Source organism: Bos mutus, chromosome 29 (assembly GCF_027580195.1).
Source record: "Bos mutus isolate GX-2022 chromosome 29, NWIPB_WYAK_1.1, whole genome shotgun sequence".
NCBI lineage: Eukaryota > Metazoa > Chordata > Mammalia > Artiodactyla > Bovidae > Bos > Bos mutus.
In genome coordinates, this window is record NC_091645.1 from 23,058,933 (window position 1) to 23,077,580 (window position 18,648).

Consider the following 18,648-nt stretch of genomic DNA (forward strand, 5'->3'; position numbering starts at 1 on the left):
GTTACCAGGTATCTCAATATTTGAAATGATCTGTATTTCATTAATCTTAGTAAGAAAATATTTTTCCAGAGAACTAGTCTAAAATTTATAACATTTACATCTTTTAAATTGTTTTCTCACCTTTAATTATATGGAACTAAATTTAAACCATTAAATTAATAGACTATTACATCTAACTTTCAATTTACTTGATTTCAAACATATTTCCTGTAATCTCCCTTCCTTGCCAATACCAAAGAATATTAAAAAAAAAAAATCTCAGCAAGGTAATGGAAATCACATGTGATACTTGTTATTTCACTTCTTCCCTTTATTTCTTACCTTTTTGGAAGGTTTTTGGCATAAAAATGAATGCTTACCCATTATTGTCAAGTACCTGTCTTATTGCTGCATGCTTTGATCATAAATCACAAATCTCCTCCTTTAAAGCTGCCTGAGTATTCAATGATAACATCTTATCAAACAACCTAAACACAGGGAGTTTTAGCTGGGGATAAATGAATGTCAGGGACCAATAAATCAAGCAGCTTGACCATTGCAAAAATCAAACGATCCAGGGAAGAGAAAACCACCCACCCCCAACCTCAATTTTAGACACTTCTCCCACTTCAAAATTCATGAAAGAACAAGAGCAAATCGGGGATCTCTTACAGAACACAAAGTGATTTAGAATCACACACAAATTCCAAGGTCAAAAACTTCCCCAGTGTCAAAGACCCAATGCTTTCAAATTTACCAATGAAAACTCTCCTAGAAAAAAGTATGGAGCCTAACACAAACTACACAGTTATGTCAGGGAACCCCCAGCTCCCCCCTCCCTCCACCAGTAATGACTGAGTTATACCACATTTTAAAGTTCTAGATAATTATTTTCAATGTTGAATCCTCAGAACTTTTAATATCCCATGAGATATGACTTTCTCACTTTCTAACCAGAAAAAAAGAAAGAGGTAACATTTTTTTTCTGTTTGATGTACTGTCTTTATTTCCAGCATCATCTTGGCATCTGTTGCCTGTGGTACAGCCTTTGTCAAAGGACTGTTGTTACAGCATAGAACTGGGAAAGTCAATTTTGGGGTTCCTTCTCTGGAATTTGTCAAGGGCCGTCACTGTAGGATGTGAAATACCCAATATTTATCTAAACTCTTCTAAGACTTTGAAGAAGAACTGATTTGGTAAACTTAGAACATTGTTGATGGAGAATGCACATTTGAGTTTTCTCCTTTGAAGATATTGCCACACTAACCATGAACTTCCGAGCAAAGAGGTCATTTATCGGTCATCTCTTTGGTCATATTTCCTAACACTCATGATAGACAATAACTGTATATTGGACATACAAATAAATAAATGGAAGAGTGAGTGGATGAATGAAAGACTACATCAATGTATCACCAAAGCGCATACATCTTCTTTAATTTTAAGATCACTAATTTTTGATCAAATGCAGATTTTCAATAGGACTACTAACTTCTAAAATGTTAGTGCCTGAGGAAATGACAAACCAAGAAAAATTAAAGAGAAAAAAATGACCCAATGTACTTGGAAAGCCAACTGAGCAGTGGCAGCAGGTACTTACTGACTTGGGACAGACTTGAATGATCTTTGGAAATAAGAATGTCAATAATGAGAAATGCCATGTCAGGTAAACAAAAGGATGTCTTCAAGCCTGTGAATTTCTCCTAGCAATTTTTCTTCCTGGAAACAAAGCATCTGAAAAGACATCCTACAGTGGCATGCATTTACTATACACCTCATTTATTACAGAGGATTATAACTGCTTGGGGGAAGAAGTCTTCTTTACCAATAAAGAAATGGCAGAGATTAGATGTGGGGACCTGCTCTGTCTTGAAGAGTCAAGCACATATTTGGTCTAACAGACTTATTTTCAGGACACGAAGGTGAATGTCAGAGTTCCAGCTGACTACGAAGGTATCTAATGGAAGCCCTTGAGTCTGGTCTAGAGGAGAAATGACCACAAGGAGAAAGCTTGTCTCTCAGCTCTCCTCATTCCCATCAATGTTCCTCCAAAATAAATTTAGAAAAAAAATAGAGTTCTCTCTCATGCATGTCAATATGAAATCCTATTAAATACCTATGTGTAGATGTCAAGTTGTATATATAATTCAGAAGCTCATGAGAAAGATTGGAAATGGACAGAAATTATTGACAGAGATGCTATAATGTTGTAATACTGAATTGCAGACATCTAAAAAGATTATATAGATAACAGGAGAAAAGGTTCTAGGGCAGATATCAGCAGAGGAAGGAGAATAGCCAGGAACACTGGGCAGGAGGCACCGGTGACATAGAAAGAAAATCAGGAAACGTATTGTCTCAAAGGTCAAAAAAAATGATGTGTTTAAATAAGGAAGATGTAGTCAGCTCTGCTAAATGCTGCTGAGAGGTCACAAAGATAAGATTAGATTGAGAAAAATGGGGCTCATGGTTGACCTTGATAAACACACTCTCTGCTGAATGGTGAGACTGGAAGACTTAATGGGAGGGGTGGAAGAGGAGATGTGAAGGAAGTACATGCAATGGAAACAATAACCACTGACAAATCAATGAGGAGGTTTGCTGTGAAAAGCAGCAGAAAAATGGGCAGTAGATAATAAAATCTGGGACCAATGGAAGATTTCTTTTTTAAAGAAAGAGGTCTTATCCTCAATCCTATGGTCTATGGGGGGAAGTCCAAAGCCCTCATCGAGATTTTTGACACTCCTGAGAGGAGGCCATGGTGACTATGATGCATGTATGTCTGTTTAAACGCACTCTGGGCATCAGGGAAAGGATAGGAAGAGTTACCTCTGCCTCTGAGGTCATGCTATCCTTCATATACACATATGTACCATTTCTGCTGTCTGCCATGTTAACTTAAATTTCTTTAGGGTGGGAAGGGGGAGGTTCACCTTTAAGCGGCAGATTTTGGTGAAGGTTAGAGGGTCACTGAGGAAGACTCACATTGCATACTACACAGCAAAACCACCACAACAAATCACCTCATGTTAAATATTCCTATCCTGAAAAATCCTTTCAGCCTTCCTTTCCCTGGGTGGTTTTCACTGGCCCCTGTCCTCTATGGCAGGCACCTCTAACCTCAGGGATCTGATGCCTGACAATCTGAGGTTGAGCTAATGTAATAATAATAGAAATAAAATGCACAATAAATGTAATGCACTTGAATCATCCCAAAACCATTCCCAATCAGTTCATGGAAAAATTGTCTTCCATAAAACTGGTCCCTGGTGCCAAACAGGCAGGGGATCACTGCTCCATAGCACCCAGCCTTTGGCTCTCTGGCGGGTTTCTCTTTTTTTCTCTCTTTTGTTCTAACTTTTATATTCTCTCTCAGACAAAACATACACACAAACAAAACAAAATATGTGTTTATACATTTTTTCCTGTAGCTCTATGTTTTTTAAGAGGGGGGATGGAGTACCCACTGATACCCATACCCTTGCCTTTGACTCTGAACAACACAGCTCTCTTTCTAAAAGTAACTCTGGGGCTAGTTCTTCCATCTTCATCCATACATACATACTGCTGAGCAGAGCACCTGTCAATCAGTTCAGTTCAGTTCAGTCGCTCAGTCGTGTCCAACTCTTTGTGACCCCATGAATCGCAGCACGCCAGGCCTCCCTGTCCATCACCAACTCCTGGAGTTCACTGAGACTCACACCCATCGAGTCAGTGATGCCATCCAGCCATCTCATCCTCTGTCGTCCCCTTCTCCTCCTGCCCCCAATCCCTCCCAGCATCAGAGTCTTTTCCAATGAGTCAACTCTTCACATGAGGTGGCCAAAGTACTGGAGTTTCAGCTTTAGCATCAGTCCTTCCAAAGAAATCCCAGGGCTGATCTCCTTCAGAATGGACTGGTTGGATCTCCTTGCAGTCCAAGGGACTCTCAAGAGTCTTCTCCAACACCACACTTCAAAAGCATCAATTCTTTGGCGCTCAGCCTTCTTCACAATCCAACTCTCACATCCATACATGACCACAGGAAAAACCATAGCCTTGACTAGACAGACCTTTGTTGGCAAAGTAATGTCTCTGCTTTTGAATATGCTATCTAGGTTGGTCATAACTTTCCTCCCAAGAAGTAAGCGTCTTTTAATTTCATGGCTGCAGTCAGCATCTGCAGTGATTTTGGAGCCCCCTAAAATAAAGTCTGACACTGTTTCCACTGTTTCCCCATCTATTTCCCATGAAGTGATGGGACCAGATGCCATGTTCTTCATTTTCTGAATGTTGAGCTTTAAGCCAACTTTTTCACTCTCCACTTTCACTTTCATCAAGAGGCTTTTGAGTTCCTCTTCACTTTCTGCCATAAGGGTGGTGTCATCTGCATATCTGAGGTTATTGATATTTCTCCCGGCAATCTTGATTCCAGCTTGTGTTTCTTCGAGTCCAGCGTTTCTCATGATGTACTGGTTCCAAATAGGAAAAGGAGTACATCAAGGCTGTATATTGTCACCCTGTCTTTAATAGGCCTTCAATAAGTACCAGCTCTTGCCTTCCTCCTTCCATGACAAAGTAAGAGCAGAGGTGTTATGGATTCTCATATAATTTCCACCCAGCAGTGCCTTAATTAGGTCTGGGCTGCATGATAAGGTGCAGTGTGTTGGGAGGCAATTCGCTGCCTCTGCCTAATGTCAGAACTACCGTAAGTTAGGACCAGGGATAGACTAATGAGAACAGAGTAGTAGTCATCTAGAACATCACAGATTTCTCAATTGTTTGTTGACAGGTCCACAGGAGTTTTGCCCTCTTAAAATGTTTATGCCTCAGCATAGTATTTATGAAATCTCTTTTTCTCCAGGGATTTTCTTGTAAGAAAATCATGTAAAAGACAGATAATTAGACATGACCAACTGTGGGAGTCAGAAACCACATCAATCTGAAATCACTAGTCCTTTTAGCCAAAGAACAGTAACTTTAAAATATTATTAATACAACAAACAAGAGTAAAAGTATTTGGAGATACAAACATACTTCTCAAACTTTTGTAACTTTTTGTACTTTTGGAAGGGTCATTCAAAACACAAAATATTTAGAAATGAGTACCATTCCATTGTGAGTGAAGAAATCATTGTTTATATACCAAAGTCATTAGGCCCAAGAGAAAGATACAAGAGTCAGAGAAATACACACCATGACTGAAATCTTATATTCAAGGAGTCCTTTTTTTACAGGTTACAGATCAGGCATTTAAACACATTTCACCCAAAAGAAGACACAATCAGAACCTTCTCGCATCCTAGCCAACTGACTGCTCATGTCTCCATATTCATGACTTAAATGCTAATGGAACCTCAAACCAAATGCCCACAAGCTAGCACTGCTCACACATAGACACCAACCACAATGCCTGGCATTCCAGTTTAGGGCTGACAGCCCAGTGTGATGAAGGGAGAAGAGAGGAGAAACTAACAATATGTCAGTGAAAAGTCTTGAGTGACCCCCCATAGACCCAATCCCGCCCACTAGGCACTCTTGCATACTTTAAGCTCTTGTCCTTCCCAGTGAAAACAAAGTACATTTTCTCAGATACAAAAACATTTCACCTTGATGAAAGAAGAATAGTTGATACTTTTCTCTTTTTGGAAAAGGAATCTCTAAGTCCTTCAATGTTACCATAGGCAACTGAGACTTCAAATTCAAACCATATACGAATGTATGCATGCACACATACAGAGACAGACATAACAAGAGTGGAAATAAATTATGCAGACTTAAATTATCATTTTTTTTTCAAAAAATCTTGATGGTAAGATAATTAAAGAGAAGAATTAGTTTGGTAAAAATAGTATTAGTGTACTTGGAGCTAAGTGAAACAACACAGATATGATGCAGAGAAGGATTGAATCAGAAAAGCAACACTGCTTCTTAGCACTCACCTGTACAAGAGAAGTCATCCACACGAATGTACCCTGGGACACAGTCACAGCGATATAATCCGGGCAGGTTGACACATACAGTGTTGGCATGACAGTAATGCATCTTAGCTGCACACTCATCAATATCTGAAGAAGAAGAAGAAAAAAAAAGAAGCAATAACACAGTTAGATGAATGACTGAACTAGAATGTGATCATCTGACAATGAAATTAGAAAAGATGAATGCCCATGGAAGGCAAGAGAAAAAGCAAGATGCATTAGCTCCAAAGCTTAAGCGCAATTTTCAGCTGGTGTAGCAGATTCCGTCTAAAGCCGAAAATCTTTCTAGAAAGATGCATGGTGAGACACAACAGTGAAGAACTCAAGAAGCTTGAAGACTGAATCTATTATTACTCTTTCACCAAAAAGGATGCTTCAATGTCCCAAATCAAGGAGTTCTGTGTCCAGGCATTGACACCAATGAATATTCATTAGTTGTCCACTGTACACAGTGTGGCTTTCATCAGAGAGATCAAGAGAATTCAGCCTCTCTCTGCTTGTTTTTCTTACTAATACTTGCTTTAATCCATCTGGTACAAAATGATTGTGGAGCCACTTTCTCCCATGTTGTACTATGAATATAGACAGCAATTGCTGTCTAATGAAAATGAATGCCTTTCATCGCTTGACCTGGAGATACATCCCATGTCACAGAATAATGGAATGATTCAACAAAAAAGATCTTTTTCTCTTTGGAATGGAGATCAGAGCATCACCTTCTGTCTCATAAAAAGTTGATGATAAGAATTAAGATAACCTACAACCATAAGCATAGAGTTTAGTCTTTTCTAGAGTTTATGTTTTAAAAAACGGGTTTACATTTATTTTACTCAGACTGCTAATGTGTGACGGCCTGGGAGAGGGAAGAATAAAAACATTGTGGGAATCCAAAATAGCCAATACGAGCTCTAGCTCCAGTCTGGTTAACCACTAGCAGGTGACCCTCATCATCCAGATTACTTCTGAACCTACTGCTCTATATCTTTCATTGTGCCATCTAATTTACCCACATACAATTCCGTGAGTGAAGTACAGCACTACCATCATTCTAAAGTCTAGACTGAGGCTTACAGAAGTTAAATGTTTGGCACTAAGTCATCCTGTAAGAACACACTATATCCACAATTTGAAATCAAACGTCTGACTCTTATTTACTATGATTTACCTCATGAAAGCACTCCGAAAATGATCACTAGTCAAATGTAGCATTACGACTAAGATAATCACTGAAATCCTAGTAATCTTCATGCACAGAAACTGCATTTCTGTGCACTGAAAACTCATTTATTTACTTTAAAAATAAATGTAGATGGATTTATTTCCTAAATAAAACACCCCAAAATAATATCAGATTCTTTTCAGTACTAAAGATCTGTTATCCTATACTTGAAAGTTAACTGAGGCTCTGAAAGAAGACATAGTCAGCAAGACTTCCATAAATTTAAGAAACAAACATCAAAACTTAGTGAAAGAATTCAGGCAATCAATAATTCTACGTGCACAGTATCATGAGCTTTCAAAACAAATAGCCAACAGGAATATAAAAATTGTATAATATATGAGTACATCAAGCTTGGGTGTGGAAGGGACTCTCCCAAAAATTTGGGATAGGATAGTAACTGCATGAAATCATTAGAGGTGCTTCAGATCTTTCTGGCACTCAAGGCAATAGAATTCTTAAATAAGTCGGTTCCTTACATCATTAAAGCATTTTGCTTTACAGAAGAATGAATATCATAAAAGTCAAGAGGAAAAGTGTTTCAAGAAAGGAATAATGGTTAGGTTTGTCACCTGATGCTGAAAAAGTTGAATAAGATAGAGACAGAATTAACGTTTTGATTTGGCAAGAAGTTCATTGTTGCCCTTGAGCTGTTAAGAGAAGTTTGGGGAAAGTGGAGTCAATTAAAGAAAGAAGGAAAGATGAAGGAGACAGAAAAACAAGGGAAACTTTTTGAGATATTTTGCCATCAAGAGAAGAAAAACTGTAGTAGCTCTAGGGAGACTCCATATTTAAAGACAGTCTTGTTTAAAGACCGTTCTGGAAAAGAACACAGAATGTTTACACACAGTTGGACATGATTCAACACTAGTGAAGAAAACTGACATTATAGAAGAGACAGCAGGGATTTCCCTGATGGTCCACTGGTTAAGACTTTGTCTTCCAATGCAAGGGGTGTAGGTTCAATCCCTGGTCAGGGAGGTAAGACCCCACATGCCTCAGAGCCAAAAAAATCAAAACATAAACAGACATAATATTGCAACAGACTCATTAAAGACAAAAAGAATGAGAGCAGATTTCTGCAGGAGTAAAGTCTTGGAGGAGACAAGAGGAGTTGAGTTCCAGTCCACAGATGGAGCAAGTCATTTTTACAACAAAAATGAAACTAACAGATAAGGGAAGAAAGTTGGTATATTTGGTGGTAGAAAGAAGAAGTAATGTTCCTTTGCTTGTTTTTTAATTTTCTCAGTGAAATGAGAGAGTAACATCTGAGAATTAGGAGAAGAAGGTGGTACTAGATGTTTAAAGAGGGGGGGAAAGGTACAAAGTCATCATTTGGGGAAAGTGAAGTCGCTCAGTTGTGTCAGACTCTGTGACCCCATGGACAGTAGCCTACCAGGCTCCTTCGTCCATGAGATTTTCCAGGCAAGAATACTGGAGTGGGTTGCCATTTCCTTCTCCAGGAGATCTTCCCGACCCAGGGATTGAACCCAGGTCTCCCGCATTGTAGGCAGACACTTTACCATCTGAGCCACCAGGGAAGTGGAAAGAAGGAAACCATTTACTAGAGAGTATAGTAGGTGGCTACAGAGGCACATGTGACCTGTGACCATAAATGCTAAGTGAGAGCAGTCAGTGTGGCCATGTGCTTCACTCCAGATGCACCCAGATACCTGGGGAAGGGGCAGGGTAGTGGGAAAGAGGTGTACCCAAAGATGAGTTTTTGAACAAACAGGATAGATTAAAATGAGAAACAAGGGAACTGATGTTGCAAGAAAAGAGCTGATGATCCTGAGATGCCAAGGAATCGCAGTTATTAAGGAAAGAAGTGAGGACAAGAGGGAATTGAAATGCACTGCCCAGCTCAAAGCTAAAGAACTTGTTCCCCCAGCCGCTGGAAGTACTGCCTGCTACAAATTTTCAACTGTTAGCTTTTGAGGAAAACTGTCCTTGACTTATGTGAGCTGCCTCACCCTTAGTCACACCCCCACCCTGAGGACAACCTTCACTGAAGGATGGTTCTCCTTAACAGTAACTTAAGATAATTGTGAAAGATTATACCAGGTTCAGAGCACTCAATGAGATTCAGCTAACCCCTCCCTCTGCGCAATTCTGTATCTTTCCCTTCCTCCATAGGCATTGCATCCCTATTAAGCTTCCTGCATGTCAGTCTCCATCTCAGAGTTTGCTTCCCAGGGAACCCTAACTTCAGCAGGACTCCTGAGGGAGGCAGAAATAATTCCAGTGTGAGTACTGCAGTGTGTGAGCTGGAAAGGCAGAAGATGGAGTTATAGAGTGATGTGCTTGACACTAAGATGTCAAAGGTGATTTAGTTGTTGCTGATTACAGGATCTTTTATTTGACCATGTGAGAGTGGAAGAATAGATCATTGTAAGTGAGGGGTTGAGAGACCAAGAAAAGCCAGATATAAGAGGGGGCTGGTCTGCATTAGCACATCTCATCCAGTATATTACCAGATTTCCTCCTGCTGAGCAAATAATTCAACTGTACTTTCCCATCCTCTTCCAAGCATGAATCTGAGAAGCCTACCACCTTGAGGTAGAAAGATTAAGGGCCAGCATCAGATTTATCACATTTCCTTCTTCCTGCCTTGGAAATTATAGAAGCACAGAAATGGAAGCTCTTTCAGCCTGCATCCCTGAGGAGCAGGTCACCAGATTAGCGTGATGGACATGTTGCATGACCTAGAAATATGCTTTTGTTAATTTAAGCCATTGAGTCTACCCTGACCAGTACAGAGAATGACCATGAGAAGCACTGCAATGGAGATCATTAAATTTGATCTTGAAAGATGAACAGAAATTCAGCTTTGAGAATGGAGATGAGGAAACAGAAGGAAAACTGCAGAGCCTAAACTTTTTGTCTTTACAGAGTTATAAAGAGAGAGGACCATTTAGTCTGAACATTCAAAGAACACTAATTAGCCTTCTACTATGCTTTTAAATGCAGAGTGATGAATAAAACACCATCACAGAACTCACAGCCTGGCAAGACGCCGAGCGGAACTTACATGTTCTACCAATAATGTGAGATCATTTAACGGGGATTTGACCTAGTCCGAGAAGTTGAATGATGGACTCTCTATAGAAGTGCCTGTTCATTCAAGACCTGAAATAGCAATGAAACAGGTGAAGGGGAGAAAAATAACATACCAGATAGGGAAGAATGAAAAGAATTCAGAGAAGGGAACTTTGCCTATTTGAAGACAAACTGGAAAGATGAGCTTGGGCCACCTCTGCTGGGTTCTGGAGACCACATAAAGGAGCCTGGGCTTAAATCATGGCGGTGACAAAGTCCAATTTCTGTATTTAAACTATAGCTCAGCTGCAGTGAAGAGAATAGATTGGAGCAGGGCAAGCTGAAGGCTAAATCACACTGGTATTTTACTCACAGAGATGCAGCTACAGTGATCTCATTCTATACTGCTAGGATGCCTAGCCATTTTTTAAGATGAGGAACTAGTCAGGACTTGCCTTAGAGGCAATGCAGTCTTCAGCCTATGGGCCACAGCTGCCAATCAGGCCACCGATGAGAATAAACGTTTCTCTGTTATGGACCCTTGTCGGCTCCTCCCACAGAGAAACTCCTAGCTCATTTCCCTCAGGCCATTGCATAACTATTGAGAGGCAGCAGCCTCATCTGGATTTGAAGGAGTTATTCAGCCATAAAGAGTTTATTTTGACGTTAACAACCAAGCTACCACCTTGTTTCACAGGATGCCAAGCCCTGAACAGAAATATTTTCAAAAACCAGAAAGAGGATGTTAGGAAATCCCAGGGAGAATTTCCCACATAGGTTTATCCAACCCTTGCTCTATGTGAGCCACTCCCACACCACAGCCCTGCTGCTCTGCTGATGTGGCACTGAGTTCGTTTCATTTTCAATTCATACCACTGGTAATTCCAGCCTTGGCATATCTCGATTTCCTGGTGAAAGTGAAAGTGTTCACTGATCAGTCATGTCCGACTCTTTGTGACCCCATGGACTGTAGCCTGCCAGGCTCCTCTGTCCATAGAATTCTCCAAGCAAGACTATTAGAGTGGGTAGCCATTCCCTTCTCCAGGAGATCTTCCTGACCCAGAGACTGAACCCAAGGAAGACCACAAAAAGAATAAAATAAGGCAGAAAATTTGACAAATGTACCAGAAAATTAAACTGTCACTACTTTGTCTTTGTTGCTTATCTTCTATCATACAAACATCAGATATAAAAATCATTTCCTGGTAAAAACAGTAGGGAGACAAAGAAAGTAAAATGTTTAGAGGCATGGGTTGGGTCCCTTGAGACAAGAGGATGGAAGAAAGAAAAGAATTGACAACTCCCCTGATTTCAGGATGGGGACAAGGGACAAGGAGAAACACATCTGCCTAAGAAAGACTGCCTCTCCAAACTCAGGGAAAGGCACAACCCTGCAGACAGTTTCAAGAGAACTCAAGAGTGCTCCACAAGCAAATCTGATTATACAGAGAATCAAAACACAATCAACGTCTTTAGAGAGCTGGGATATCTTGAGAAAATCCTGAGAATGAGCAAACAACTGAGATTTTTCAAAATGAGCCTAGGCCAAATGCTTTTTGTTCACAGACAAAAGATCCTAAAAGGTTATAAAATTACCAAATCAAGGAAAATAAACAAACAGAACTCCCCAATTAAAGAACGAACTGATACTCAGAGAGAGAAACTGAGTGAGCCCAAAGCAATGAGGGTTTTAAATATAAGCCTGAAAAGAAATCTGACCACAGCTCAGGTGGTGATGGAGTTTTGCCTAAAGCAGGTCCCTCTCACAAGCAATGGTCCTTCCCAGTCTGATATTTACCCAGAGCCAGGAGGCAAGACAGAGAAGGTAATGGCAACCCACTCCAGTACTCTTGCCTGGAAAATCCCATGGGCGGAGGAGCCAGGTAGGCTGCAGCGCGAAGAGTTGGACATGACTGAGCGACTTCACTTTCACTTTTCACTTTCATGCATTGGAGAGGGAAATGGCAACCCACTCCAGTGTTCTTGCCTGGAGAATCCCAGTGACAGGGGAGCCTGGTGGGCTGCCATCTACGGGGTCGCACAGAGTTGGACACGACTGAAGCGACTTAGCAGCAGTAGCAGCAGCAGGAGGCAAGAAGAAGCTATGTCTGAGACTGAACCTCAAAGCAGAAGTTGAACACACTCAAGGCCAGGCTCAACCTAATGGTCTAGATCAGTCTAGCAAGATTTTCTAAGAACCACAGCTAAGTTAGCTACTGGAAGGTTGAATGGATCAAAATTTTAAAAATACATCATTAGGCACAGGATGATATGAAAATGAAAGACAGGCTAATAGTCCCTAACCTCATAAGGTAAACCTATGAACAGCCCCTGACACCTGGTTAATATTCAAAATCTGTCATTTCCATATATCAGAAACTATGTTAGGCACTCCACAGGTAGCACTGCATCACCCCATTTATTCCATTTGACTCTTCCTATAGGAGATAGATATCTGTATGTCATGATAAGGAAACTGAGGCTCAGAGATTTTGAGATCACTTGTACAAAGCATAAAATTCGTAAGTGTAAAACCCTGGGTTTGAATCCACAGTCTCACTTCACATGTGGCATTGTTCTCCCTGATCCAGTTCTAGCTCTCTGTAAATTTTTGAGCCTATAACTGTGTTCGACATGCCTGGTGCTGCCATGAAATGTATGGAAACAGGCGGATCTCCAAATTGAATGTCATTGTGCATCATGTTCATGGCATTTGTTCTGTTTGATGCTCTCTGTTAAAATAGTAAAGGTGTACTCTGCATGACTATTCCTGTGGGTCTTTTAAATTAAACCCTAACTCTTTCAAACTTTAGACTCCAGTAACCCAGGACCCCAAAACAGGTGGTAGAATTCTGCTCTGAGCTGGAACCCTTGATACAACCTTAACTCAGGATGCTTAAGACTGCTGAAGGCCCCCTCTAGGATTAGAAATAGTGACATAGGGGCCTGGATCTTCTATTAAATATTGTATGTCTCGAAACCCCACTGTGGTATATAGCAGTTCCAGTATAATGGGGCTCAAATTGTGATTTATTCTTCGAGATTGCTTGTCACCTTTGAAATATTAGCACTCATTTTCTCAGGTAATAAAAGTACCTGATTTATGTCCCTCCCCAGGAAAGTGAAGCAGTTTGTTTTTGTTTTAAAAAGGTATACTTATGGACTTTAAAATGAAATTTGATGTGACATAATGCCTCTTCACAAATCACCAGCCTCCATCTGTACAAGACTGCTCAGAACAAACAGAGCTGAATTTGGCATCATTATCATCATTAAATTAGAGCGTCAGGCTTGGGTAGCAAAGATAGAAGCAAATGCAAAGAATTTTCTAAATAAAACAGTGTGATCTACTCAGATTTGCTGCCTAAGAATAGAAAAAGGCAACCCAGAGAGGGTTAGATGCAGTGGGTTGGGCAAGGGGGTCCACTCCCTATGAGCATTTAAAAATGAAACAGAGTGAAGAAAGAAAATCAATATTTATTGAGACTGGGTGAGTCTCATTTCATTATCCCCAGCCATCCAATGGCTTGGCATCAGAAATGACAGGGAGAGCACCTATGACATCATCCCGGGTCTCTGTGACTCCAGGAGCAAACTTGCTCCACTCTGTTGAACCACAGGCACTAAATTGGCAGCCAAGAGTCAAGCCCTCTTCTTGCTCTTTCTATTAGTTAATTCTAGCACTGGGCACTTCTCTAGACATCAGTGTTTCCACTTATGAAGTGACCAGTTGGACCAGAGAGCATCTAAAGACTTCCCCGATTCTAAAGTTATTGATACATTCAGGTGTTTCTGTCCTCACAATGCATCATAAACCCCGTCTCCAAAACATTTTATTTTGGGCCACCCCTTTCCCTCCTGTTTCAATGAGCTTGAAAATGTTCCAGATGCCTTTTCCAAGAGACAAGTCCTGGAAAGTACTAGTAAGATGACCTGAACCTTCACACGGCCCCTTGGTGCCTGTGTCAACTGAGTTGGCATGTCCCCAGAAAATGAAGAACAGCCATGTCTAGTTACAGATATTCCAACAAAAGCACAGCTCTGGAAAAGCCCTCCGGGAACTAGTAAGACTACTTGCAGAGCAATTCTACCAGACTTTAATCTCCTGACTTTTCAGAAATCATGAGTTATGAAAACATGGTAGCACTGGCATTGATATGAGATCTATCAATATGCTCCCATCTGTGTCATACTGAATATTTTTTTCAAATGAGGGCCTACATGATCTCTGATTTGAACTTATAAAACTCCAGTGAAGCAGACAAGATATGAATTATTATGACCTTTTTCAGATGAGAAAATAAAGTCCTTGAAAAGAATTCTGACTTGCCCAAGGGTACACAGATAATCACTGAGCTGGTAACAGAATCAAGGCCTTCTAACTCTGGAATTAGTGTTTTATCCAGTGTTCCATGTAATTCTCTATAATTATTGTTTTCTTCCTAAAGCAAGAGTAGAGAAATGCCTGTAGAATATAGAAATATGAACCAAATGAAGAAGAAGCCAGGTAGAAGATATACGTAAAATGTAAAATATGTACATTATGTACACATGTAAAATATATGTAATATGTAAAATATGTTCCATCCAAAAAAAAAAGGTATATATTATATATCTTAAAATATTAATTAATCCTCTTCTTTCTCTCTCTCTCTCTCCTATCCCTGTCTCTATCAATCTCTTTCATTTGCCTACTTTCAAGAACAAAGAAATGGTTCTCTCTTACAAGGTAAAAAACACAGCACAAGACCAGTGTTACATGAAAAATGAGACTAAACCTCAATGGCAGAAAGACAATAGAAAGAATGTGAACTGTTATCTTCACTTTACAGAGGAGAAATAAGGGCCACAGGAATGGACAGTCAATTGTCTCAGGTCATATACCAATGGTACCTGGACTGCCAGGATGTGAATTCAGGCAGCATGGCTCCAAAGTCTACTCATCGCTCTATAGTATCTCCTCCAGTGACTGTGGGCTAGATCTCTGATATTTCTAGAGAACTTACATTGTTGTTGTTATTCAGTTGCTAAGTCATATTCATGGGTCGCAAAGAGTCGGACACGACTGAGCGACTGAACTGACTGTATGACTGAAGTCACGTTCAACTCTTTGCAACCCCATGGACTGTACCATGCCTGGCTTCCCTGTCCTTCAGTATTTCCCAGAGTCTTCTCAAGCATTAATTTAACTTTTTAAAATAATGGCTCCATTTTTTTTTTCAAATATTTTGAAGCAAGCAAAACACATCTGCCTATCAGATTCAACCCACAAATGCCTGTGTCTTGAAGCACATGATCACAAGTAGCTTGTGGAGGAGGTGGGGACATGACAGAGAGATGGGGGAGGAGGAGGAGAGAGTGAGAGAGGAGGTGAATGGAAGGAAGAATGGAAGGGGACAAGGAAGGAGAAAGGAGGACTAGGGAGGGGAAGTAAAGAGAATGTAGGAAGGCAAAGAAAAGAGGAAGTGAGAGGAGGGGAGGGAGGAGAAGGGAACGGAGGGGAGGGCAAGGGAAGTGAACAATAAGACAGTCTCAGGAGGTATCTAGATAACTTCTCTGAACTTAATTGTGTTCCCTGCACAAATTACTCATATGTTCATATACCAACCTCCACTGTGACAGCATTTGGAGATGGAGCCCTTGCAGAGAAAGTATGTTTAGATGAGGTCATGAAAGTGGTGCCCTCCTGATGAGATTAGTATCCCTTTAAGAAAAGATATGAAAAAGCAGGGATGGCATCACCAACTCAACGGACATGAACTTGGGTAAACTCCAGGAGATGGTGAGGGACAGGGAAGCCTGGCATGCAGCAGTCCATGCGGTCACAGAGAGTTGTACACGACTTGGCTACTGAACAACAACATGAAAAAGCATGCCCTCCTGCTCCAGCAGATGATGCCACAGGGAGAAGGCAGCCATCCGCAAGTCAGAAAGAGCCCTCGGCAGAACCCAACCCTGATCTCAGACTTCCAGCCTCCGGAACTGTGAATAAATTTCCATTGTTTAAGCCATCCAGTCAATGACATTTTGTTATGACAGCCCCCATGGACTGATAATTTAATAACCCTTTAAATATCTCTGTTGCCTGGTGAGATGAATTTTTACATCATCTTCTAAGATATGTGTCAAACAAACATGCTTCCTGCCAGATCAAATATTTGCATGTTAAAAATTCAAATACCCTTTTGGTCATCCCATGCACGGTAATGAACTCTTCTCATACAAGGTTAAATACATCATAAGCTAGAAGTTAGATCGTTGCATTTTCTGACATTTTAAAGGTGTTTTCCATATATACCTATGTCAGATATTTGCAAATTCATGCTAAGATGTTTTTTTCCCCTGCTGGGTTCAATTTCAGAATTAAATACTGTCATAAAGTAACACATCTCTTTGTGCCACGGGGAATCACAGCATACCAATTTTTAGCTGACATCAGAAAAACACTGTAAGATACCACTCCATGACTTTTTTCCCCAGCCTGCTATTTCTGACCTTCAAGAGGGTCTATAAAGTGATGCTGAGCATCTACAAGGAAAGAAGCACCCTGAAAGAAAGGTGATGAATTCAGTTTCAGCTGTAGGCTGTGCCCAGACTACCTGAATCTATCCATTTCTGAACCCTACACTTCAGCCAACGGTACCAACAAAACCAGGGAGTGCTTCCAAAAAGGTCTGAGGTGTCCTCAAGAGTTGTAAGCCAGCTATGGAAGCTATGAAGATCTTGTGCCTTCCCCACCATTGCTGTTGCTGTTGCTGCTGCTGCTGCTGCTAAGTCACTTCAGTCATGTCTGACTCTGTGTGACCCCATAGACAGAAGCCCACCAGGCTCCCCTGTCCCTGGGATTCTCCAGGCAAGAACACTGGAGTGGGTTGCCATTTCCTTCTCCAATGCATGAAAGTGAAAAGTGAAAGTCAAGTCGCTCAGTCGTGTCTGACTCTTGGTGACCCCATGGACTGCAGCCTACTCTGCTCCCTACCACTGGGAAAGGAAATTCCAGAGCTACTAAGAGACTGCTAGATTCCAGAGGCAGTCAAGATCCCAAAGCTCAGTGGGATGCAGTCCTTGTCTTCTGGCTTTTATGCTAAGTGAAAATAGCCAGACCACACAGAACCAGTCCCAATCCAGTGGAGAGGCAGTCACCTGAACATGACTTACTCGAAGAAGAAGTGGCTAATTCCATCAAAAACGACCGAGGAAGAATTCACCAAAAATATATCTGTGATGAATCTTGAGAAGGCAAGAAGATGCCTTCATAAGTGCTGATGGCCTTCCCTTATCACTTTGATTTAACTGGGTGGCAATTCTTTTTCCCTCAGCTTTATGAGGACATAATTGATATATAACATTGTTTAAGGTATACAATGTGTAAATTTGATACACTTATCATTGCAAAATGATCACCACCACTGCCTTGGCTGACACCTCCTTTAGGCCACATAATTATCATTTTTTTGTGGACACAAGATTTAAAATCTATTTTCTTAGCAATTTCCAAATACATACTATTGTTAACTATAGTCACCATGCTGCACATTAGATCCCAAGAATTTATTCATCTTATAACTAAGAACTTAGTACTATTTATCGAAAGATGAATGAATAAAGATGTGAGTGTTCACACACACACACACACACACACACACTCACACAGAGGAATACTGTTTAGCCATAGGCAGGAATTCCTACCATTTGTGACCACATGGATGAACTGTGGGAGTATTATGCTAAGTAAAATAAGTGCTTCTGTCTCAGACAGAGAGACAAATACCACATGTTACCACTTATATGTGGGATCTAAAAAAGCCAACCTCATAGAAATTGATAGAGTGGTGATTACCAGGGATGGCTGAAAATTGGGGGAAATGGAGATATTCTGGGCAACTGTTCTCTGCTTTACAAAGATAAAGGAAAGTCAGGTAAGAGTGAATGAAATGGAAGAGTGCAACACCACTAACAAAGCATCCTTTAGCTGCAACTAATCTCTCAATTACTGGCAGCATTTATTGATCATTACTCTGTGCCAAACATAGTTACCAAGCACTAGACATGTATAATCCATTTCATCCTCACAAGTACCATACAGATAGGTATATATTAATATTTTTTATTTTACAAAGACACACAAGGTTATTAGACAGCTAGAAGATGACCTCAGAGAATTTGAACCCCTGGTATCTATTCTACCGCTCTACAGGGTAACCTTAGCTTTCCCTTTCTCATCAAGATTATTCACTGTCCATGATTAATTAAATAGCAACTCCCTATAGTCACAATTGGTCAAATTGTTCATTCACTGCTTTTCCCATGCAGTCAAAATAAAGTGCAAAGGTTTTAGTCATTTAAAGATAAATGATTTGGTGCCCGAGGTTCAGATCTGATTCACTAGAGCATCAAGTTAACTAGTGATTAATTACCAGGCTCTGAATTCCACAAACAAACCAGAGACTG

At 40.5% G+C, this 18,648-nt stretch overlaps 1 protein-coding gene across 2 annotated transcripts in view; it reads right to left on the bottom strand.

Moving 5' to 3' along the window:
- Positions 1–18,648, bottom strand: part of NELL1 (neural EGFL like 1) — a 1,049,219-nt gene that overhangs the window by 527,059 nt on the left and 503,512 nt on the right. For both annotated transcript variants that reach the window (XM_070364999.1, XM_070364998.1), the window contains exon 13: positions 5,901–6,026. In XM_070364999.1, the coding sequence (XP_070221100.1) occupies positions 5,901–6,026 (126 nt within the window). The remainder of the gene's footprint in view (positions 1–5,900; positions 6,027–18,648) is intronic.